This window comes from Akebia trifoliata, chromosome 5 (assembly GCF_017979445.1).
Source record: "Akebia trifoliata isolate Shusen 1 chromosome 5, ASM1797944v1, whole genome shotgun sequence".
NCBI lineage: Eukaryota > Viridiplantae > Streptophyta > Magnoliopsida > Ranunculales > Lardizabalaceae > Akebia > Akebia trifoliata.
Genome location: NC_141379.1, coordinates 20,609,713 through 20,635,766, shown reverse-complemented (window position 1 = coordinate 20,635,766; position 26,054 = coordinate 20,609,713). Strand labels below are relative to the sequence as shown.

Sequence of the window (26,054 nt, the reverse complement as noted above, 5' to 3'; positions counted from 1 at the left end):
TAAATGTCCTCTAAGGTACTGCACAAAACTTAAGGGACTATTTAGAAATAAATTTTCCCGGAGAAATTTCTTTGACTTGATGGACTGGTCCTTAAAATTAGAATTGTCTACTCCCGCTGCTTCCGTGTGGGACTAATTTGGTTGTCTGTAGCGCGCGGAGAAATCTGTTAATTAAGTCCATTGCAGATAAACAAGCTCTTACCATGCTATTCCGACCCACCTTGTCACCTTTCAAAAACCAAATGAAATTTTACTTCTTATTTCCATGAGAAAGCTACAGCTTTCGTTCTCTCAACTCAAATCCTTCATAAAACTCCCAAACAAACCCTCGAACTTCCATTTTCTCTCTAGTATACACGATTACCAAACTTCATTAAATAATCTCTCTTTAGAAAAGAAAGACCCAACTACCTTTGCAACTGCTCTCACACTTTCATCAAACCTAAAGTCACTCATTCTTGGCAACCAAATCCATGCCCAAATCATCAAATTGGGTTTCTCTAAAGACATTTTTTCTCAAAACAATTTGATCTCCATGTACTTCAAATGTGGAGTTTTGAATTGTAGTCTTACATTGTTCGATGAAATGCTCGAAAGAAATCTGGTTTCTTGGACTTCAATAATCTCGGGTGTTATTCAAAATGAAAATTTTGAATTGGGTATAGTGATTTATTTAGAGATGATGAGGTCTGGATTCCTACCAAATGAATTCTCTCTCAGTAGTGTTCTGAGGGCGTGTGCTGGTATGGAGCTTATTAAATTTGGTTCTTCTATTCATTGTTTAGCTTCTAAGATTGGAATTGAAAATAATTATTTTGTTGGTAGTTCGATTCTTTACATGTATGCAAAATGCGGAGACATTAAATCTGCCAAGTGGGTTTTTGATTCAATGGACGATCACGATGTTGGTTGTTGGAATGCCATGATTGGTGCCTATGCACTCAATGGTTATAGCTTCAAGGCTCTTGAACTTTTATCTTTAATGCATAAACAAGGACTAATCATGGATCAATTCACCTTCATGAGTGCTATTAAGGGATGCTCAATTTTAGATTTTGGGAAACAGATTCATGGGATGATAATTCGGAGTGAGGTGACATTCAGTTCTTCAGGTATGAATTCTCTTATTGACATGTACTTTAGAGTTGGAAGAAAGGACTATGGTTTGAATCTTTTTAATAAGATGCGAGAGAAAGATATTATATCTTGGAATACTATATTTTCTGAATTTACTCAAGGCGGGAACACTGGAGAAGTCATGACCTTATTTTCTAAAATGTTACTAACAGGTTTGAAGCCAAACCATGTTACGTTTTCAATCTTATTCAGGCTATGTGGAATGTTAGTTAATCTTTCTCTTGGGTTTCAGTTTTATTGTCTTGCATACCGCCTTGGATTCCTCAATGAAACTCTTGTCACGAACGCACTCATTGATATGTTTTCAAGATGTGGGTTGCTTGAGATTGCATGCTTTGTGTTTGAGAGTGTAGCTTCCAAAGACATAACCACTTGGAATGAGATGATATCAGGGTACAACTTGAATGGTTGTTCCACTGGAGCACTAAAGCTTTTCTTTAATTTAACGGAGTTGGGAATCAACCCAAACGAGTTTACTTTCTGCAACATTTTGGGGGCTTGTTGTGGAACTGAACACCTAGAAATAGTTAGACAAATCCATGGGAACATAATTAGATCTGGTTTTGGTTTTCATAAATTTGTATGTAGTACACTTATTAATGCTTATTCGAGATGTGGACTGGTGGAAGATTCTTTTAAGATTTTTAATGAAATTGGGAGATTAGATTTGGCATTGTGGGGGGCTATGGTTTCTGCATTCATGCATGGAGGCCACAACTATAAAGCTTTAAGGCTTCTAAACCGTCTGATTGAAGATGGTGAGAAACCAGACGAGTTTATTTTGGGTAGCATTTTAAACAGTTGTGCCAATATCACAGCTTATCAGCAAACTAAATGTATTCATTTGGTTGTTATCAAAACTGGATTTGAGAAACATGTTTGCATTGTAAGTGCAGTTATAGATGCTTATGCTAAATGTGGGGACATTGGAAGCTCGAGGATGGCTTTCGACAATTCATCCATAGATTATGATGCAATCGTTTTCAATACAATGATTATGGCTTATGCCCTTCATGGTCTCGTAGAGGAAGCTATTGAGATCTTTGAGAGAATGAAATTGGCTGATTTAAAGCCGAGTCATGCCACTTTTGTATCGGTTATTTCAATGTGTAGTCATCTGGGGCTTGTTGAGCAAGGTTGCAAGGTCTTTGAATCGATAAGCCTAGTTTATGCTATGGTCCCATCTGCAGAGAATTTTGGTTGCTTAGTCGATTTGTTTTCAAGAAATGGGTTCCTTGGGGAAGCGAAACATGTGATTGAAGTGATGCCATTTGAGCCTTGGCCTGCTGTTTGGAGATCTTTGTTGAGTGGTTGTAGGATCCATGGGAATAGAGAGTTGGGAGAACGGGCTTCCAAGTGGTTACTTGAGTTGGTTCCAAAAAATGAAGCAGCCTATGTTTTGTTGTCGAAGATTTATTCAGAAGAGGGTAATTGGGAAGATTTTGCAAAGTTGAGGAGGAGAATGAAAGAAAGAGGAGTTCACAAAGCCATGGGGTGTAGTTGGATTGAAAGCTAGGGAAATATTCATTCATTCCTTGCAAGTCGAGGTAATGTTGTACATAAAACAATTTTGGTCCTCTTTTGTTGTTTAATATCCTTCTTAATTGAACTAGTTTGGAATATGGAAGATTTTTTTTTGTTTGATAAACTTCTTTGCTAGTTGTGGGTGCTAACAAGGTGAGAGGAAGACCTAAAAGAACATGGATTGAGATTGTGAAAGTGGGTATGAACACACTTTCAATAATAGAAGATGTTGCTTTTGACAGAATTGAATGGTCGAACATGATTTACTTTTGCCAACCCCACAACTTTAGGATAAAGTTTTGAAGATGATATGACATAACCTTCTTTAATTTCCCTAGTTAGGACATTGAAGAATAATGTTTTGCGTTAATCATGATCTACATGTGAATGTGCTTGTATTGCAACTACTGAGAGTCTTATCAATTAGGCTTTTTGATAGAATGTAGGATCCACATGATGGCTTCTACATATTCTCAGATGTTTAAACTTGATCTTTGGAATTACTTAGCTGTTGAAATTCTCAAACTTTGATAACTTTCTCCTTATTTTTTGTAGGTTTCTTGTCATCTCCTGTGGGTGAAATATAAAATCTTCACAAACAGGGGATTCCAACTCTTCTAAAGCTTCAGAATCCTTCATCGTGAGTTTTGAGCTATGGAATTCAATCATGGAATAGTGGGAAGATAATTGTTGTCAACCCAAATAGTTGGGTCCGGTAAGTTACTGTTAGTACAAGTTAATTTTTTCATTAAACCTCAATGGATTTCTGAGAATGACATCCTTTATGACCATGAGCTGTTTTGGAGGAATAAACTATTTCATTTATGATTACTTGCTGGTGGTTGTGATTCACTACCATTTACTTTCTTCTTTAAGAATGCTGTTTTTTCCTTCCTAGTAGACACTTTAAAGTAACAGTTTCCATTTGCTACAAATATCAATGACTAATTTGGTGTAGTTTGGTGGTGTCTTATTGTCATGGGAAGTTCACTTGTTGATTCATTTGATTTGGAGTAGTTCAGACATTGGAAAGAGTGACTCAGAAGTCTAACTAGAAACGTGTCAAATAATTTTGAAATATTTATTTTTTGTTTAACATAAATGTTAGTAAATAAAAGAATGTAAAACTCTCACCTACATCCATTACGTGTATCAATATTCACACCCTTTTAAACTTAAATGCATTTGGTTGGGTGACTGGGAAGCCCCCCAACGTTCCATACATTGTGGTGTTTGATTTTTGACATCAAAACTAAGATGAAACCTTGATGCCGATGGTCCTTGTAATGGATCTGGACAATGTTCATCGACCATTTTTATTTGTGCTAATCCCCAATTTTCTCCCATTCTAGATAGAATAAACTGTCTTCTAGGCTTCCATTTGGCCCACTCACCAATGGATAGCATGAAGTCATGCCATCTCCTTTAGATAGATGATTTGAGGTGATCTAGGGTAGAATGGCTTTATCATTGTTGATGATGTAGTAACTTCAAATGTCATTTGATAGATCAATTGGTTCTATGATTGTGCTTGATGAAATGACCATTGAATCTGTGTTATTGGTGTTATCTGAGATTCGAACTTTCTTGATGGCTTGATATGAGATTTGAGTTTTTATTTTTGTCGCAAATCGAAGATTCTTGAAAGGTTGTTAGCTTGATTTATGTTTCGATTGATGATTTGAAGAAGTCGATGAAATTTGATTGGATCATCCACCCCTTGTTGGAAGAAAACCCACCCTTGAGTTTGGCCACCTTCTTGGTAAGACATTACTTTCTCTGGATCAAATGGATTTTGGATATTTATTGTAAATCAAAATTATAGACTACCTGATTGGGCATTTCAGGTAAACCTTTACTAGGATTGAATTTCACTAGTTTAGCTTGATCAACTTGAGTTGTTTCTTCATCAACACTCAAATTGGACGGGGTGTTTTGATTTGTCTCATATTTACTTGAGTCATATGGACTATCTTAATCGTCGCAAATGTATCAAAACAAGGTTTTGGTGGTTCTATTTCTTCTAAATCCTCAATATGATTACTTTATTCAAATCTATCCCTCCTTTCTTATAGGCATCATTATATATTGGAGGATCAAGAAACAAAATACCTGGATCTAGGTCGAGTTTCTATTGGGTATCTTGATTGGGGTGGTTGATATCGAAGATTTTACTACATGGGAAACCTTTCCCTTCCCCAAGTGAGCATTAAAGAGAAAGTCTCATTTGAAAGCTCTCACAATATTAATTCTTGCTCAACATGCATAATCCTTTTGCGTAATTGCTTTGTTTTCTTCATTGGTTGGTGATGGTGCTTTGGCGATTGAAGATCTTATTTGAGTTGATGCGTAGACTGCTACAAGTATGACTTGCTTCGATACCAATTTGATGTAAACGGTTCACCGAAAGAGGGTCAGGTTAAGGTTTAAAATCTCTTCTCAAAGCAATTTCTTGATCAAGAGAAATATTGATAGTGTCTTGATCGAAACATTTTGATAAATTGTGAAATGTTCCCAAACATTAAATGTTTTGTATTGGCTAATACATTTCGATATTTTGAAACGTGAGTTGGGTCCCTAGATGATCAATGGATACTGTAAAGGGTAAAAGCTGTAAGTGATTTGAACCCTAGACGTGTCTTGATCCGAACATGAGTCAGAGAAGATTAGATGGGAATCTGCTTAGAGTAGGCGGTGCCTAAACATGATCTGCAGCTCAGTGACGATCGAGTAAGTCCAGATTTTAACTTTGTCGAGATGCAGGTCAATATTTACCCCTACGCAGCCTAAGAGGTAGAGCTGGGTTGAGTGCATGTAGATCCAAGTCTATCTCTCATCCTGGCAAGATAAGGAGAAAGATTATTGCGGCCAAGTGTGGGTAGGATTCTTTGGGGTGAGAGTGTAAGCCGTTTAGAACTCCTTTTGGGTGTGGAGTTTGGAGAGGAATTTCTAGTTTGGGGCCAGCTAAGGGGGAGGGCACATTCGTTATGAGGTGGGGAAAGGAGACCACATTCACTTTTGGGAGGATTGTTGGTGCAATGAGACCCCTCTGTAGCGTATGTTTTCTGGGTTGTATTCTTTGTCCTTGAGGAAAAGAATGACTATTTCTACTTTCTTGGTTTCAAATGAGACAGGGGTGTCATGGGATCTCGGGCTCAGAAAGAGATTGAATGATTGGAAGATTGGAGATGTAACCGCTCTCATTGACTTGCTTGTTTCCACCATTCCCTGGAAACGGCGGATTGTTGGATTTGGAAAGGCAGTTGTGATGGGAGCTTCTCTGTTAAATCTTTATATTCTTTGCTAGAAGGAAATCAAGATCCTTGTTTTCTTGCTTCCCTTATTTGGTTTCCTAATGTGCCTACCAAAGTTTTTTTTTTTGATTTGGTAGGTGGCTTTGAATAAACTTCCTATATTGATCTCCTAAGGTGTGTCTTTTTTTGATTGATTATTGTTGTTTGTGTAGAATGGGTGGAGAGTCAGTAGACCATCTTATTCATTGTGAGGTGGCCCATAGTGTGTGGTCTTATTTTCTTTCTTTTTAAGGTCTATTAGTGTCTGCCTCAATCAGTTATTTCTCTCTTGTTTGGTTGGAAGTCCATCTTTTTTTCAGGCAGGTTAAAGATTCTTGCCCTTTGTTATTTGTTGGGGCTTGTGGAAAGATGGGTGCACGTTTGATGGGAAAGAAAGCTTTACACAAGAATTAATTTTTTAACATTTTTGGTTTGTTGTTTTCTTAGTGTAAGCAGTTTAAGGATTTTAGAGGATTGTTTTTCGAAGATTTTCTATTTAGGTGGGACACTGTTAGTAGTAAGAGATTGTAGCTTGTTTCTTTTGAGGACTTCTTGTCCTCTTATCAATAAAGTTTCACTTATAAAAAAAAAAGGTGCATTTTGGCAGAATCATCTACATTCCTTCTAAATCGGTTCGATTACCTTCATGGTGATCATAGGGAAGTCCTATGTAAGGGAGAAAGATCGATGAAAGAAGGACCTTTTTGGGGCGAATTGGGAGCTTTACTTCTAAGAAGATTATCTTTGATTCTTATCTAACTTGAGCATCGGAGGATTCTTGGTAGGTGCCATACTAGTGTCACCCAGCGACTGGAAGAGCAAGGAAACACCATTAGAGTTGTAGATCGAGTTGTTGAAGGTAAGCTCAGAATTATCTCTACATTTTTGGCTTAGTCTATTGGAAAGATTACAGCCGATTTCACACTTTTTTTCTTCTTCTGAGAAATGATGGTGAGATCCATGCGTTTCGATGAAACCACTCAGTCTTTGCCCCTACTTGCTGCCTCTGTCGCTAAAACTTTGTTGATGGCTCAGATTACCGAGATGAAAAAGTGGTAGGAAGATATGCCAGGATGGATGTTGTGACTAGTGAAAATCGGACTTTGAACCAACGTTTGGAGGCACAATAGAAGGAGAAACAAGATCTGCACCAATGTCAAACTGAAGATTTTGAAGGAAGCAATGGCTCTAGGTCTACTGGAAGAAGGGGACAAATTGAGGTTTCCATCACAACATCAACTCAAATGGAAGCACTAGTTGACCTGACTAGAAAGGAGATCAGAGACATGATCAAGAAAGAAAAGGAAGTGGTGAAAAGCGTTGAGGTGGGGTTGGCTGCAACATAGGCCGTTAAAGGAATTCAAAGATTTCCTTTCATGGTTGAGATCTTGGCAGCAGAGATGCCAAGGAAGTTTGTAGCACCCCGATTCACCCCCTTTAGTAGTACAAAGGACCTAATTGAGCACTTGTACAACGTTCAACAGATGTTAACTCTGTCGGAGGGGAATGGAGCCTTGCTATGCAAACTTTTTCCGTCTAACCTATGGGGAATTGCTAAATAAGTCAGTAGTTATTAAGTTTCTTAGTTTGTGTCCTTTTAGTCTTTTCCTTATATCAGACTTTGTAATGCTTTAAAGCTTAATTAGGGCTAATTAATCAACACTTACTTTAATCTCTAAATTTCAATTTGGTATCAGAGCTTGGCTCTCTCGACCTCCATCACCCTTCTCCTTTGTCTGCTACGAACTTTATCACCTACCTTTTCTTTAAATCACTTCTACATCTCTCGTCTTCAATACCAATCACCCCTACGGGGGTTCTTTTTCACTATACACCCTAATCGTATCATGCGATAGGGGCTTGAGACCTGTTTGGAGCCTGCGATCAGACTGTTTTCTCTGCAATACTACTGTATGGGGTTGGCGATAACAGCAACGTGATGTTTTTTAGTGCTGGTTTGCTGTAGATCAACTAAACGATACCTCTACAGTGCCTTTCGACACAACAGTTGTTGTTGTTAGGCTGTTTTGAAGCCCACGATTACAGCAGATTGCTGTTATGACCTCTGTGACCATAATAGAAGGCTTACGACTACAATAGATTGCTGTTATGATATTTGGGACACCTTGCGACTATAGCAGAAGGATGTTTGGACCTGTGATTACTGCAAAGTTACGGTTTTGAAGCTTGTGACCATAGGAGAACTCTGGTTTGAGGCCTACGATCACTACAGAGGTGTAGTTAGAGGTCTACGATCACTGTAAAGGTGTAGTTAGAAGTCTACGATCACTGCAGAGGTGCAGTTGAGTGGCTGTGATCATAACAAACCCTTTGTTTAAAGGCTACGATCACTCTAGACTTTGTTTTGGAGGTTGCAATCACAATAGCTTTGGTGTTTGAGGGTTACAACAACTGCAGAATTTTTTATTTGACCTCCCTTCAAACCAAAGCACATAGATTTTTTTTATGGCCTTTGAGATGTCTTCTTCCTCGATCACCGGTGATAGTGCTGGATCAGGAGGTCTTCCCTCTCATTCGACCAATTTTCCAGGTATCCAAATTACCACTGTAAAATTAGATGGTCCTAATTACCTTCTTTGGGCCCGATTGGTTGAAATGTTTATTGGTGGAAAAGGGAAGATTGGTTACCTCACAGGGGCAGAAAAACGGTCGGCACCGACTGACACCACTTATCCCCAATGGTTTGCTAATGACTCTATGGTCCGTTCTTGACTAGTTACATCTATGCAACCACACATTGCAGCTGGTTTCATGTTCTCCACAATCGTAAAACAGATATGGAATTCCACAAAAAATATCTATTCGCAACGTCAAAACAATGTTTGGATTTTTAACTTGGAGCGCGAGATTTCCCGCTTTTCGCAAGGTGACTCTTCAGTCACCTCCTATATATCACAACTACGTGTTAGATGGGAAGAGTTGACCTTCTACTCCTCTTATGCTTGTAAGGACTCTGTTGATGAGGCATTATATACGTCGATTCTAGATAAGAATCAAGTTTTTTCAGTTCCTAGCCGGGCTTCGGGATGAGTTTGAGTATGCGAGAGTTCATTTATTAGGTATGGATCCCTTTCCGTCTCTATAAACTGCATATTCTTATGTTTTGACTGATGAGAGTCGTCGCGCAGCTGTTTTACCTCATTCTTTAGGAGACCATTCAGCTATGCTTGCTCGCTTACCTTCTCCATAGCCTTCTAATGGGTCTTTGTCTACCCGTTAGCGACATAAGTGTGATTATTGTAGAAAGTTGGGTCACGTGAAGGCTCGTTGTTATGCACTTCATGGCCATCTTAATTAGCAACGTCAACAGTCTCAACGATCTTCAACTCATGTAGTTTCTCAGTCGACTACTGATTTAGCACCTCCTGCAGCTACTACCACCTCCTCGGATTCAGTATCTTTATCCCAAGCTGAGCTTGACAAGTTCAGGAAATTCTTCAATCAGATGGAGACTTCATCTTAGTCGGTCTCAATATTCGCTTACTTAGGTATCTTTGCATCTGCACACAGTGTTTCCACCACCTCCTCACCATGGATCATTGATTCTGGTGCCTCAAATAACATGACCGGTACGTCCTCCCTATTTAAAACCTATAGTGCTTGTTCTGGTCATCGCAAGGTTCGCCTAGCTGATGGTTCGTTGTCTTCTATAACTGGTCAAGGTCATTTACCTGTTACATCTTCTTTATCCTTAATTAACACATTGCATGTTCTTCAACTTACTACTAACCTTATCTCTATTAGTAGCCTTACCAAATATTTGAATTATAACGTAATTTTTTATCCTTCTCATTGTGTCTTTCAGGATCTGGGGTCAAATAGGACGATTGGCACTGGACGTGAAGTGAATAGCTTGTTTCTCTTGGACGTATCCGGTTCACCTAGCACTCATTCTGCCTCCCAGCTCAGTAGTAGTAGTAGTTTTAATAAGGCTTTTGTAATGCGTTGGCATTTACGCCTAGGCCATATTTCCTTTGGATATTTGAAACACATGTTTCCTACTTTATTTAATAATAATAATTTACTTGATTTTTCTTGTGAAACTTGCCAATTAGCTAAACTGTGCGTTCTTCTTATCTTATTAGTATGAATACTACTGCTCCTGCTATGTTTAACCTAATTCATTCTAATGTGTGGGGTCCTTCCCCTATTACATCGACTCTTGGTTTTCACTATTTTGTCATGTTCATTGATGACCACAATCGTACCACTTCGGTTTATCTTATGAAACACAAGAGTGAAGTTTATGGGATTTTCAAGCAATTTCTTCCTATGGTTCATATCCAGTTTGGTCGTACCGTCAAGACATTCTGTTCTGATCATGGTATTGAGTATACCTACAGTAAAGACTTAAAACTTTGTTTAGAGTCTGACATTGAGCATCAAATGTCCCATGTTAAGACCCTTCAATATAATGGTCGATCCGAACGTAAAAATCACCATATTCTAGAGTTGGCCCGTGCTCTCTCTATTGGCATAAATGTGCCCTAATCCTATTGGGCTGATGCAGTACTTACTGCTGTCTACGTTATTAATCGAATCCCCACCCGGGTTCTTCAATTTGCCACGCCTCTTTCTCAGCTCTATCCGGATCGTCCTCTTTTTCCACTTCCTCTGCGTGTGTTTGGGTGCATCTGCTTTGTTCAAATGCTTGACCAAACTCGTATTAAACTTGACCCGAAGGCCATAAAATGTATTTTTTTGGGTTATTCATTTACCTAAAAAGGATACCGTTGTTACTATCCTTCTTCTCGACAGTATTTCATTTCTTGAGATGTTTCATTTTTTGAGCATACCCCGTATTACAATGGGTCCATTGGCATTCAATCTGAGTGGTTTCCCCTAGATTCCTCTGCTGATCCTTTCCCTTCTTTATTTCCTCTTCCTATGCCTATTCCTTATTCTCCACCCCTTGTCAGTTCGTCACCTCCTCCACTGCGGGTTTACACTCGGCGTCCACGCGATATTACCATCACTCCTATGCCAGACCAGCTTGCCTCCTCGCCTCTAACTCTGCCTCCTTCTGTCCCTTGTGATGATCGTCTTATTGCCACTTGTAAGGGTAAGTGCACTTGTACTTATCCAATTTCTAATATATATCTGATTCTGCTCTCACCTTTCTATCGGAGTTTTCTTGCTTCTGTTTTCGTTGTTTCTATTCCTACTACTGTTAATGATGCTATTACCCAACCTGAGTGGCGAGCAGCTATGTTTGATGAATTGAATGCTCTTGAAAAGCCTCAGACTTGGGAACTTGTTCCTTTTCTCTTGGAAAGAAAGCTGTGGGTTGTCACTGGGTCTTCACACTAATCTGGATGGTTCTATTGCTCGTTATAAGGCCCGTCTGGTGGCCTAGGGTTATGCTCAGACTTATGGGATTGATTATCAGGCGACATTTGCTTCGGTTGCCAAGATGACCACCATTCGCATTCTCCTTTCTGTTGCCGTTATCAGAGGGTGGTCTCTCTTTCAGTTGGATGTCAAGAACGCATTTCTCAATGGTGATCGTTAGGAAGAAGTCTATATGGTCAAACCTCCTGGGTTTCTTACATCTGCCTCTCCTGCACATGTCTATCGTCTTCGCCATTCTCTTTATGGCATGAAACAATCTCCTTGCGCATGGTCTGAGCGCTTTACTAAGGCCATGCATCAGTTTGGTTTCCATCAGAGTTCTGTTGATCACACTCTTTTCTTGCGACACTCCCAAGGTAAAACTGTCGCTTTGATTATTTATGTGGATGATATTATTCTTACGGGAGATGATGATGCTGGTATTACCGAGGTCAAAACTTGCTTAGGATGTCAATTTGAGATTAAAGACCTTGGGCATCTTCACTATTTTCTTGGTATTGAGGTTGCGCAGTCCCATTCTGGTATAATTATTTTTAAGCGTAAGTATGTCCTCGATTTACTCAGTGACTCTGATCAGCTTGGCTCACGTTCAGTTGATACTCCTATTGAGCAGAATCACAGGTTAGCTGATTCTAAGGGGGAGTGTGTGTCGGATATTGGTTGGTATCAGCATCTTGTGGGAAAGTTGATCTACTTTTCTATGACTCGCCCTGACATTACCTATGCTGTTAGTGTTGTAAGTCAATTTATGCACTCACCTCGAACATCTCATCTTACTACTGTCTATCGCATTCTTAGATATCTTAAGGGATGTCCTGGTCGAGGCATTTTGTTCAGTAATCATGGTCATCTTCGTTTTGAGGCCTGTAGATTATGCTGGTTTAGTGACTGACAGACGGTCTACTTCTGAGTATTGTACTAAAGTTGATGGCAACTTTGTAACTTGGCGCAGTAAGAAGTAGGATGTGCTTTCTCGGTCGAGTACTGAGTCAGAATATAGAGCTATGGCACTTGGAGTGTGTGAGTTGTTGTGGCTCAAGATTTTACTAGCAGATTTGTGTCTTTTTGTACTAGTCTTGTTTTTACTTTATTGTAATAATAAATCAGCTATTAACATAGCAGCAAATCCGGTTCAGCATGACAAAACGAAACATATCAAAGTTGATCGTCATGTTATTAGAGAAAAGATTGTTTCTGGACAGATTTGTACTCCCTTTGTACCTACATCTCAACAACTCGCTAATATTCTTACTAAAGGTGTTAGCAAAACTGCTTTTGAAGGTGTCTTGTCAAAGTTGGGTGTTGTTGATATCCACACACCAACTTGAGGGGGAGTGTTAAATAAATCAATTGTTGTTAAGTTTCTTAGTTTGTGTGTCCTTTTTAGTCTTTTCCTTATCTCAGATTTTGTAATGCTTTAAAGCTCAATTAGGGCTAATTAATCAACACTTACCTCAATTTCTAAATTTCAATTGGAACGCTCTGACCTGGTTCCACAGACTGCCTAGTGGGACCATCGCTTCTTTCTAGGAACTCTGCATGGCCTTCGTTACACAACTTATAAGCAATAAAAAGCAGGGTGGAGATGTTGATACCCTACTCGGCATGAAGACGAACCAGGGTGAGACCCTAAAGACTTACGATAAGATTCTGGGAGGAAGCTATGGCAATGGAGAGCTATGACAAGAAAACAACTGTGGTTGCATTCCGAAATGCCTTGTCCCACTATTCAGGGCTATATAAATCAATGATGAAGAGGAGACCTGAAACCTTAACAAAGTTGGCTGAGAAGGCAGAAGAGTACATTAGACTAGAGTACGACCCCCTCAGCTTGACACAAAAATAAAACCAAACATGTGGTTATAAAGACATAATAACAACAACAACCACAGAAGAAGAGCTTATGCAAACCCAATAGAGCAAGAAACAAAAGGAGAGCATGTATTTCTCCCTTCTCTTGAGCCAGATTCTTCCTTTGATCCTTGCTTAGCCATCCTTTGAATAACCCTCACCATTGCCTCAGACGTAGATAAAGCCAAACGAGGATTATTGCGCTTACCACAAAGTTCGAGCATAGAGGACCAATAGATGCCAGATGCTTAGAAGTTTTTTTTAGTAGTTGGCAGAGCAAGGTCAACTAGGCGATTTTGTAGGCAATGCCAGACATGGAACTAGGGGGCCAATATTGGGAAGAATAGTGCCTTGAACCAGATAAGAAGGAGAATAGGATAGAAGAGCCGCAGTGATTCATGTCGTGTTAAGAATGGATGAGAAGAAGTTAAGTGAAAACCGAGCAGACAAGAGAAAAAGAATGCGTCAGGCAGGTCGACTGACCACATGGCACATGTCTATACTACTCGAAGTATACCCACTGACCTGATTTTTGTTGAGGGTAGGCACATAGTGGCATTTTCAAAGAGGGACTCGGAGGGAGTAGTCTACCCTCATTAGGATGCTTTGATTGTAACACTCCAGGTGACAAATTTCACTTTGAAAAGGATTCTGATCGACAATGGCAGCTCAGTGGACATCTTATACACTTCTACATTCGAGAAAGTGTGGTTAAGCAGAAAGGTACTCATAATAACAAGAACACCGCTAATAGGGTTTAATGGAACTTTTAACCAACCTTGGGGGGAGATCGTGTTGCTTGTTCAGGTAGGACTTGTCACGATCAGGTTTATGGTAGTGGAAGCAACACCCCTTTACAATGCAATCCTAGGAAGGTGGACTCATGAAATGAGGGTAGTGCCTTCCACCTTTTACCAAGTATTGAGGTTCTCGACTCCCCAGGGCGTGTGAGGCATTAGAGAGATCAAGTCGCGACCCAGGTTTGCACCTTGGAACAGGAGAAACCAACCTGTTCCGAAGCTTCCCAATAACAAATACAGTAGGGGTTGGTTGAGAAGAGTGGACCCCAGCCTAGACGACATCCAAATGGTGGAGATCGGGGAAGGAAGGAGAGTAGCAGTTGGATCTGAGTTTGATCCAGAGGAAAATGAGAACCTTGTCGATTGCTTAAAAAGGAATCAGGATGTTATCGTCTGGTCGCTTGAGGACATCCTAAGAATCAGTCCCAAGGTGATAAGCCATCATCTTAATTTCTTTCCTAGTGTGAGATTCGTAAAGTAAAAGCCAAGACGTTTAGCCCCTCATCTTAGAGATGCTGTAAACGAGGATGTCAACAAGCTGATCATAGCAACATTCATCAGGGAGGTGCAGTTTCTGGAGTAGATAGCTAATATTGTGGTAGTACCCAAAAAGAACGGCAGGCCAGAGTCTACATAGACTTTACAAGTTCACATAAAGCTTGCCCAAAGGATAGCTTCCTAATGCCATGCATAGATTAGCTGGTAGATGCAACATCAGGGCACGAGAAACTGTCCTTTATGGATGGCTATTTAGGCCATAACCAGATCCAACATTGACGACCTGTTAGCAAAGAGAAGAAAGAAAGAATACCACATAGCAGACTTGGAAGAGGTCTTCTTTCAGATTAAACATATTAGGATGCATTTCAACTCGGAAAAATGTACTTTTGCAGTTACATCCGGAAAAGTTTTGGGTTACTTGGTTACCAAAAGAGGCATATAGGCAAATCCATATCAAATTAGAGCTTTGATCAAAATGCCTTCCCTCAAGACTAAGAAACAATTACAGAAGTTAATGGGAAGGGTGGCTGTCCAAAATAGGTTCATCTTTGGGTCATCTGACAAATGCAGACCTTTGTACATGCTGTTGAGAAAGAATATGAAGTTTGAGTGGGTAGAGGAGTGTGAACGTGCATTCTGCCAGTTGAAATAGTACTTGAGACTACCACCAGTTCTTTTTAAATTAGAGGAAGGGGAAGAACTTGGGTTGTATTTAGCAGCGTCAGAGTGTGCTATCAATTTAGTGTTGGTCTGGACAGGCGCAGCTCGAGAGCAACCAATGTACTTCTTGAGTAAGACTCGTACATATTAACAAATGAGGTACTCGAGGATTGAGAAACTCGGCCTAGCCTTAGTATACTCAACCCTAAGGCTGAGATCGTACTTCGAAGCACAATGAGTACAAGTTATCATAAAGTACTCTCTCAAGGTTGTGCTTGGAAAGAAAGATTGGGCAGAATGGCAAGGTGGGTAGTTTAATTGGCTGTATCTGGAACTGAGTACCAGCCAAGGGTCTCGTTAAAAGTGCAAGTAGTGGCAAACTTCATAGATTTTCCTATAATGGAGAACACAAAGTTGGGGGGAGAAGAGTTGCCAAAGAAAGTCGATGCAGAACAGTGGGAGGTAAAACCAAGTTGGAATGTCTTTGTTGATGGATCCTCTAACATGGAGGGATCATGTATTGGTATGGTAGGGGTTACCCCAAACAACACAAGGATTGAGAAGATGGTCAGACTAGGGTTCAAAGACTCAAACAACGAAGCAGAGTACGAGGTTATGCTATTTGGTTTCAAAACATTGCTCAAGTTCGAGGTATAAGGAACCACAATTTATAGTGACTCCCAGCTAGTAGTCAACCATTTTAATGGAAAATTTGAAGCCAAAGACGGTCAGATGCAGCTTTATCTGGAAAATTCAGAGAAATTATGTCCCAACTTGGAGAGGTTAATAATGCATATTCCCTGGGTAGATAATCAGGGCATGCGAATGCTCTAGTTTTTGTAGCATCCATATTGACAGGAACAGAGGAGGGAACTTCTACTCGGATTTCAGGAAAAACCAGCTATAAAAGCGAAAAAGCAGACCGCATATGTGGCATCAATTAGAAATCCTAGCTAGATGGACCCACTCATCTCGTTCCTGAAGGCAGGTCAGCTACCGAGTGATGCACGAGAGTTAAAAAAGGTTAAAATAAGGGTAGACAGTACATTTTAATCGAATGGCAGCTTTATAGAAAATACTTTGGGGGACCTCATCTAAGATGTGTAACCTTGGACGAGGCCAAACAGGTTTTAAGAAATATCCAAGCTTGAGAGTGTGAGAACCATTCAGGGGCCAGGATGTTAGCACATGAGGTATTCTTTTAAGGGTATTATTGGCCTTACATCCAAAAGGCTGCATTCGTGTACGTTAAGCGTTGTGACAAGTGCCAAAGACATGCAAGACTTATCCACCAGCTATCTATTTAGCTGAATTCAATGATAAGTCCAAGCCTTGCGCATGGTGGGGAATAGACTTTGTCGGCCCATTCCCAAGAGTCCCAGGTAACTTAACCTTCTTTTTGGTAGAAATAGATTATTTCACTAAGTGAGCTGAAGCACTCCCCTTAGCCAGAATTCGATAGCAGGAAGTCCAGAAGTTCATTTGGGAATGCATCATCTGTTAATTAGGGATCCCACACACCCTTGTTTCTGATAATGGAAGACAATTCGCAAGAGAGCAGATAAAAGCCTTATGTTAGAAAGATGGGATCAGGCAGTCCTTCTCTACATCGCAGTACCCTCAAGGGAATGGATAGGCTAAAGCTGCAAACAGAGTCCTAGTTGATATTTTAAAAAGAAGATTAAAGGAGGCAAAATGCAAGTGGACGTTTATCCAGCACCGAGTGTTATGGGCCTACAAAAGAACAACAAGACCTTCAACCAGGGCATCTCTGTTTGCTCTGCCATACGGCATGGAGGTTGTAATCCCTGCTGAGAATACTTTCCCTACAACACAATCACGAGTAGTTGAACCGGGACAGAGTAATGGACAACTTGTGGCATAACTGGAATTGTTGGATGTAAAAAGAGTAGTGCAAGTGAATCTGGAAGCTTATCATAGACAGTTACAACGGTACTATAAAAAAAAAGTCTGTGAACGACAATTTCAGGAAGGCCATCTTGTGCAGAGAAGGGTCTACCAAACCACTAGAAAGCTGAATAGTGTGAAATTAGGTTCGAATTGGGAAGGGCCTAACCTGGTAACCAGAGTTGGAGAAATGAGTTTATTATCTCGCAACAATGCCTGACCAGGATCTATTTAGGCCTTGGAACACATGTAATCTCAGAAGGTATTATCAATAAATGAATAGTTTGGCCAAAATTTTTTCCACAAGTTTAAGTTCAGCCTTGAGAGGCTTAGGGTCCAAAGTGATCTCTGTTGTCCCAAGTGGCAGCATAGCCCTTAATGACAGAAGGGTCATGAATGACCACAAGTTTAAGTTCAGCCTTGAGTGGCTTAGGGTCTTGAGTAACCTCTGTGTTCCTAAGTGATAATATAGCCTTCAATGGCTAAAAGATCCTGAGTGATAAAAAATTTGAGTTCAACCCTTAGTGGCTTAGGGTCCTAAGTGACCTTTGCTGTCCTGAGTGCCATTATAACTTTCAATGGCTAAAAGATCTTGAGCAATCAAGAGTTTGAGTTTAGCCCTGAGTGGTTTAGGGTCCTGAGTGACTTTTATTGTCCCGAGTAGCAGTATAGCCTACAATGGCTAAAAGAGTTAGAGTTCATCTCTGAGTGGCTCAGAATCCTAAGTGACCTCCGCCGTCCTGAGTGGTAGCAAAACATGGATAAAGGATCTAGCGTGAACTAAAGTTTAAGTTCAACCACAAAGGGTTTGAGGTCCAGATTGACCTCGGGTATCCTAAATAACAATATAGCCCTTAAAGACCAAAAATGGATTGAGTGGTTTAAAATTACACAATACAGATCGTGTCAACTCTATGAATACAACAAAGTAGACACAAGGGGGTAAAGAGATAAATAGGAGTGAGAAGTTTTAATGATCAAAATTAGTCAAATCGGTTGATTACTTTAAACTTCGAAAGGTTGCTTGGAACTTAGAGTAAAGTTTTGGTTTCAGGTCAAAGTTGATTATCACTTAAAGATTGAGGGATAATTGTTGTGATAAGGAAACAACTTACATAAATCAAATATCTTGCAAGAGTTGAAAAGAGAAAAAGAAGATTTCATTCATAAAAGTGTTCGATTACATAGAAAACCTCCAGATGAGATTAAGCAGAAGTACAAAAAATAAAGAAAAGAAAAGTCTTCATTGAAGGGCATGATCGACCTACTACCGACCAAAAGAAGGTGCTGGCTGAATGGAGTTGGTCAAGGGTTGGAGAACACCACCTAAGGAAGCTTGGGTGGACTCAACTTCAGTCAAGGGAAGAACAGAGGTCTCACCAGCCTTGCTAATTCATTGCTACAGAGGCACAAACACGTATTGAAGAGAACTCAAATAAAGGCAACACAGTATACAAGAAAAATGATTCAATTATGCAAATTCAACTAAAATATTGAACAAGTATCATTCACATCAAAATTAAAATTCAAAACATTTCTCTAAAATTGACACATTCATTACCATTTTTGAAAGACTCCCAATTAGGGAGTGCGTATGCACACATTTTTTTATCGAAAAAGATACCTCTAGCATTGCAGTGTTGGACCATTTTGGGTATCATGAATTTGATGACAGTGCCACCAGTGTTGCTGGACCATTCAGGGTACTTGAACATTGAAGAGTTTAATCCTTCCTTGGTGAATAACAGTGAAGGGTGCCTCAGGTTTCTAATCCTACCTTGGCAAATAAAAATGAAGGGTGCCTTAGGGTAATCCTTCCTTGGCAAATAACATTTTGAATGCCTCCAATGTTTTTGAACCATTCTGGGAACTTTGAACATTGAAGAGTGCCTCCAGTGGTTCTTGACCATTCTGGGCACTTTAACAGTGAGAAGTAAGCAATGAGGGTGCACATTTTTTTATGTGCCTCCAGCTTGAGTTGGACCATTCTGGGCACTGAAATTTTAGCGTACCTCCAGCATTTTGGACCATTCTAGGTACTTTGTATATAATATTTTTGCGTGCCTCCAGTCATGACTGGATTATTCAAGGCATGTGGATTTTGTTCATTTTATAACAAGGAAAATTTGTTTGTTTTTTTTTTTACAAGGGTATAAGAACTCTTCATTGAAAGGAAAAAAAACAAGAGAACATTATCTAAAATAGGCAAACAAAAATGAAAAAAATAAATTATTTTTTTAACCAACCAGATGGTACATAGTAAACTTTCTTCTCGATGACTGTCTAGGCTGGTGGGCTTACATCCTCTTCCTCTGATCTTCTTCATCCGGTAGTGGTGTTGCGGTGACCCCATTCTTAAAAACTGTCTTCCCACCTATCCTCAACTGAACTTCAATTTGGAGGCTTGGGAGTTCCTAGGTGGAGATAAAACTTTGCATCAACACAGTTGGTCTCCCAAGCCTCAAACGGCTCTTTCAATGCTTGGATCATTTGTGGTTCTCCATTGATAGAATATTTGAAACAATGGTGGTATGACGAACGACTCCTCCGTGTTTATGGGTCCACGAACATCCGAGTAGAGCATGGTAAGATGTGGTGGCATCTATTACACAGAAAGTGTGAAGTGAATCCAGTTCCCCCCACAAAACCTTCAATTGTAGCGTTCCCTTGGTCTGCTGTAGCATTTTCCTGACTCCTATAATTTGAGAGCCACTAGTCTGATCTTTGCTGCTCGGTATCCCCAACACCTCTAGCATTGATAAGGGCAGTATGTTCTCTGAACTACCAGTTTCCACCAGGACCCTTTTGACCAAGACGTCGCCAATTGCTACCTGAGTATACAAGGGTATATTATGCGGAAACTTCATCGTGATATCATTGTCTAAAAAACAGATTGAACTCTGCTTATCCTTCCAGCTGTTAACACTACACATTTATTCTTGTGTCCGCCGTGCCACCAATTCATCTCACCTCTCCTTTACCTCAACCAATAGAATTTCCTCTCTCGGCTTTGTTGGCCGTAAAACCTCTTCAGAAAATAAAACCTATACCTCGTTGCTCTTGATCAATGCCTCGGCTAATGTTATCTTTAGTGCTAACCTAGTACCTAGAGAAAACCTCAAGATTTCTTGAGATGTGCCGCGATATCATATAAAGACAGTTCTCATTGGTCAGCTTATACTTCATCTTCCCCAGTTTAGCCATTTGCTGCGTGATCTCATCAGTCTCCAAGTTCAACCACTGTACCACTGCTCACACCATTGTCTTCTCTTGCAACTTTTTCAATGACCTTGTTTTCTTTCTTCTTTCTCTTTTCAGCAATCATAGACGATTTTTCTTGCTCACATTCTTCTCCTTCTAGATCAGAGATATGATGGGTGGCCTCCATCCAATCACCACCTTCCCGGACATTCTGTTATACTAAAGTGCCATTGGCCACATGATCATAAATCATTCTCTGTAAGCAAGCGAAAGCAATGCTTAGTTGCGTGGCCATGCATTCGACAAAATTTACACCACTAGGTCTCATCAATTATTTTGTTCGGCTTGTTTCTCAGGTTCGACTGTGGTAAGGTAATCAGATTGTGCTCCATCAAATGATGGAAGATGGCCTCAGGTTGGTTAGTATAAAAGTTCAACTCATCTCTGGACTTGTAGATATATCTTTGTTTTAGTGAACTGCCGGCTTAGCCTCATCTTTTTCCTCGGTATCCACCTCTTCCCCCTTTGTCTTGATACCTTGTTTGAACTCTCTCCTCCGTCATATGCGTGAAAGCCTTATTTTGCCCATAGCATTGCTGCAACCCTTCAATCACTCCCTGTAAATCAACCGTTATCTTTGTTGTGCTGATGATCAAGTGCTTCCTAAACTCCGGCAACTCACTGCCAATGAATGCACTGACCATACTCTTCTTTGACACGTCGTCAGTCAATGTTTGAAACTTGTCAAAGTACTCTATCAATGACTAACCCATCTCTTGCCCAGTTCTTCAGAGGTCTTCGATGGTGACTATCTTTCGGGATAAGAATCAAGTGCAAAAAAAATTGCAGAATTCATCTTAGTTCCCCACACTGTTATTTTGGAGGTTCGAAAACCAAGTAAAAGCCGGTCCATAGAGGGAAGTTGAGAATACCTTGAGTAGAAGGAGAGAATCCATCGCGTGCTCCCCACATAGAATCTCAAACTTTGAGATATGCTCCTCACGTGCAGTAGAACCATCATATTGAAGGAAAATGGGGCAACAAATTTCTTGGGAAAGGTAAAGTAACACTTCTCTCTGAAGCACCCTTCGGTGGTTCACACCGTCACTTTTCTTAGCAATGACCAAATCCTACATCATCGAGTGCATTACATTCTTCACGTTTTGCATATTATTCAGGGTTAATCCTCGTTGCAGCTGCATTTCTAGCAAATTCTCAGGATTTCACGGTATTTCATGGTAACCATATTCTTTCTCTCGGCTAGTACAGTCAAAAGCCACTTTTAACTAAGCCAACTGGGATTTCAAGGCTTCATTCTCTTCGGCTAAATAGTCTTCTCATGATCGCCTAGTCTCATGCATTGTAGCCTTAGAGGTCGAAGCAATATCTCTCGCTTGTACCATCCTAAACCTTGGAAAGGGTTAGATGGTGCCCTGTGGATTTCTTCATTCGCCATTGCACTGATCAATTCCAGTAGACAGTCATAGATCCTTGCATTCCTTTTGTACCATTTGGATTGACTAAGAATAACTTTTGCTTTTAAAACTAGGGCATCAATTCTAAAAAACTTATTTTGGTTGACTTTATTTGAAAAATATGGTATAAGAAATGGGTTGGACGTCTTATTTTAGACACAAACAATAAAAAAAAAAAATATGCACATGGAAAAGCTAAACCAACGAGCTATGGAAAGAGCTCGGGTACAACCTTATCAATTTCCCATGCCAAAGTGAGTGTGAAAAGAGTGTACAGATAACATAAAAAACTACGTAGAAAATTGGGCAGCATAACACCTCATAAGGGAAGAAAAAAATATCACCGAAATGATAGGAAGACAAAGTCCCCTAATGCAAAAAAGCATAGAGAGATTAAAGTCAAGATGCCACAAAGGTATGCTTTTTCCGGAGAAAAATGTGGGATAGGACTTCCAACCAAGCAGCAAGCAAAACAAACCCAATTTATGGGGACCATACAAAACCCAAGGATGGAAATGTGTGAAAACCATAAAATGGTGTACAACTTCCGAGGAAGAACGTGGGGTAGGATGCCAACAACAATATAGCACATATATCAAGAACAACACAACATAGATGGCAGCATAATTGACATAAGAACAGTAGAAAACAAAAGAAACAAAAAAAACAGGCAAAAAAAAAAGAAAAAGAAAAAGAAAAAGAAAAAGAAGAAAAAGGGTGTGCTAGAATTAAAAACGAGGTGATCACTCTAAAGAGAGCAACCAACCACCCAAGAAAGTGAGCACAAAAAATAAGCGACTAGGAAAAAAAGGGACAAGATAGCAATCGCCAAGAGAAAGTGACCAGGGGAGAGCAAACGATCACTAGAGAGAAAGCGATCAGCAAAGAAAACGATCGAGGAGCTACCTAGCGATTGGTTAAATTAACCAATCAATCAAAGGGGCGATCGGTTAATGTAACCGATCAAGGAACCGTGCGATCGCTTAGGGGGAGCAAGGACGCTCGCTATCTAACAAAAAGTTGTAACAATCTGTCTCCTTGTAACCGAATTCAATTAGAAACTAATCCAAATAGAAAAATAATGACAGGTGACAGGAAAAACAGCTCATAAAATTTGAAAAACCCCCTAGAAAATAGCTAATAACCATTAAAGCTGGAAAGAAAGCCAAAAAAGTAAAAAGAAGAAAGTAAAAACAATCGGAAAACAAGTATTTAACATGCAATATAGTGACATAAAAACAAAAACAGAAACAAAAAACTAAACAATGAAGAAAAAGAGAGAAAATGGAAGAAAAACTAGGGAATTTGAACCCAAAACAACGCAAAATTGAACTAGGAAGAAGGAAAAGAGAAATCACAACCAAGGCTTTCAATGAAAGCACCATTTTGTTCTCCCTCCTTTGAGCAAGTGGTTTCTCAACCATCTCTCTTTCTCTTTTTCTAGGGTCAATCTATCCATGATTTTTTGAGGACCAATGGAGGTGTGGGGTGTTACATCTTTACTCTTAGGACCATGTAGGCAACAAATCAAGGGACACTGAGTTCTTCTCCTTGTTCCCATTATAAGGATAACGGATCAAGGATCCAACCTCACAAGTAATGGGGTGATTCCTTAATTTCTTCATTTGAAATTCAAGATGAACTAGTGGGTCAAATTACTATGGTTTAAGTCCATTTTCTGCATGCAAAATAAATAAATGAAAACTTGAACATAAACTTACCAAGATAATAACAGTGAAGAAGGAAGAAGAGATCCAATCAAAGTTCCAAGTATTCTTTATAAATTTTGGTAGAGTTTTGCCTTACAAAAGGTTCAGCCTTTGTTCTTCTGATCCTCTCCTATTTATAGGCTCACAGGGGAGGGTCCTAATGCATGAAATTACCAGGAAAAAAAAAAAAAAAGAAAAGAAAAGAAAAGAAAATCAGATTGCTCACTTTCCTGATCAGAGCAATCGCTCTATTCTTAGAGTGATCAAGACAGCACCTTTGTCTTTTTTTCTTCTTGTGCTTCTCTTCTAATATTCTCCTACTTGCTTCATTTTTCATTCTTACTTGCCTGGGCATCCAGTGATGGCAAAAAATGTGTCTTATTTTAGACACAAACAAGAGCTGGCCATTTGTCTTGTACAACAACTACTCCTCCAACTTGATACACTAAGGGAATTGTGTAAAGCTACTCGAGTAATAACATATCAAAATATTATAATTAGTCACCATAAAGCTATCCAAGTACAAAGGTCATTACAACATGCTCTACCACCAAGGTAAAACACACATGGTGCCCGAAAGAGTTGCACACATAACTTGATTGAGTCAACTTGGGGAATTGATTAGTCACCAAGCTGAAGTAGTTACACATTTAAAGCCACTCATGTAGGTTATAAGAATCATGAGGAGTGGGTCTTCATTATCATCAAAGTATCATAGGCTTTTATTACCATAAAATACTAAACAACATGGGGGAGTGGTTACAAATGAGTTTACTATCTCATTTAAAGAACACACTAGTGCTCTTCCCACTCAAACTCAAGGCACAAGTCACACACAACTCTAGTGCTCTTATCTTTTTCTTGCTTTGCAATGAAAAGTACTAACTTGATCGTCAGAAGTTCCTTGGCCGGCATCACACCAGTGTCTTTTAAGGCAAAGGCGAATGAAGAATACAATCCAAAAAATGAAGGCTAACTAGAGAATACAACAAAACATTCAGGGGATTATCGGAGAAGAAGACCGGGAAGCTGTATTAATTGAAGTGCGGATCTCAAGGAGTGGGAGATCCAAAAAATCCTCTACACTGAGGGTTGACGAGTATGAGTCAGGAATCCATGTATAGTTTTGAGAGAGAAGTTTATCTCAACTTGTATAGTTCTGTTTAGTCAGCCTTGTATACTTTGTCACAGTATGTGACACTACATTTTGATATATATGCATGTTCAATTTCACTTCAGTTTTTATGGATTGTGGTTCTAGTTACGTGAGCTTCCGCAGTTGACTAGTTCTTTAGTTGAATTGTATATTTTGCTGCTTTATATCTTGTCATAATCAAATTAGTTATTTGATTATTTATATAATAACAATTTATATATGGGGATGTGTGTTCGTTTTAGAAGTTTGGGTTGTGACAATAACAAATCCATAAATTTTTTATTCCTGATCCCTTAAATTGTCTTACAGTAAATCTTCTTTCTGGTTGTAACACTACTTTCGTTAATTTTTTTTTTTAATCCACTTTCAGGCAAGTGAGGATCTTGGCATATCTGCCTTCTTTGAGGAAGACAAAATATCACCTCGGAAAGCGACCATCTGTGGAAGCAAAAGATACCATTTTTGAAGGAACACGATAAAAGCTTTAACTCCCCTTCCTACAAATTACTCTTTCAAGCCTCCGAAGGTGAAATTGGAGGTCTTTTTCCATATTAATGTGGATGTCTATGGAAGCATTTAATTTGACATCCTATTATAAAATAAATTATTCTTTCTCTTTCTGTATTATAAACATGAGTATGAAGTATATTCAATCTCAAAGAAAATAGGATAAATGATCATGATGACTCTCTATCCAAAGTCTACTTGGTGGTAACTGCATTGATTCTTTCTTTTTTTTTTGTTGTATTTTTAGTATTGATTAAAATACTCATTCGAGTAACTGGGCTATTTTTGTTGACTCTGTTATGCATGGGATGTCTTGTATTGTGTTGTGCTACTCAGAGTTGAGGGTCCAGCTAGGTTTTCTTTTTTGTTTTGGGGAGAGAAAATAGTGATTGTTCTTGTTATGATCCGTGGACATAGGCACACTGCCGAACCTTGTAAATCCTTGTATTTTGTGTGATTTTTGTCATCTTTGTTGTTTTGTTTTCATGGATTTATGTAGTGGGTTCAGAACCAAACATAAGTTCACTTCTCAGCACTTGGGAACAATAAAGAAGGTATTTGTGATCTATTTGAGGAATGAAAGATGAATTTCTTCAAGGTACAAATTTTTGAACATTTGCTGATTTCTTGAAACCTGCAAGATCTTGAGATTAGTGAATGTTGAATATTACAAAACTAACTTCAAACAAAATAAATTGTGAAGGGATTTGAGTTTGAGTTGTTAGTTTGTCAAAAAAATTGAGTTTGGATTGCAAGTTGAAAGTCACAGAAGAACAACTGAGATGATAAAAGAAGAAGATTTAAGCTTGAAGTTATCATTATAATGGTGAGGTTAATTTAGTTATTAAGGGACAGCTTATATTGCCACACTAACTTGAAATTAAATCTTGTGTTTAGGGTCTAGATAATAATTTTTATTTTTTTTTAATGACACCATTACTGTCCATTTCTTCTTTCTC

The 26,054-nt window shown here is 39.3% G+C and overlaps 1 protein-coding gene across 4 annotated transcripts; it reads left to right on the top strand.

Moving 5' to 3' along the window:
* On the top strand, positions 1-25,675 carry LOC147401626 (pentatricopeptide repeat-containing protein At4g13650-like). Of its 4 annotated transcripts, none has more exons than XM_086442970.1 (3): positions 1-2,689; positions 3,217-3,376; positions 24,959-25,675. In XM_086442970.1, exon 1 carries the CDS (start codon positions 266-268, stop codon positions 2,651-2,653), a length of 2,388 nt encoding a protein of 795 aa, XP_086299096.1. In that variant the 5' UTR covers positions 1-265; the 3' UTR covers positions 2,654-2,689; positions 3,217-3,376; positions 24,959-25,675. The 4 variants fall into 4 exon arrangements, with proteins under 4 accessions (XP_086299096.1, XP_086299095.1, XP_086299097.1 ...); XM_086442969.1 differs by having other exon boundaries at positions 1-2,684; positions 24,959-25,671; XM_086442971.1 differs by lacking the exon at positions 24,959-25,675 and adding an exon at positions 9,781-23,645 and having other exon boundaries at positions 1-2,684.
* The last annotated feature ends 379 nt before the right edge of the window (positions 25,676-26,054 follow it).

Excerpts from the sequence above, each read along its gene's own strand:
- LOC147401626 (XM_086442970.1), top strand. The coding sequence starts at position 266 with ATGAGAAAGCTACAGCTTTCGTTCTCTCAACTCAAATCCTTCATAAAA.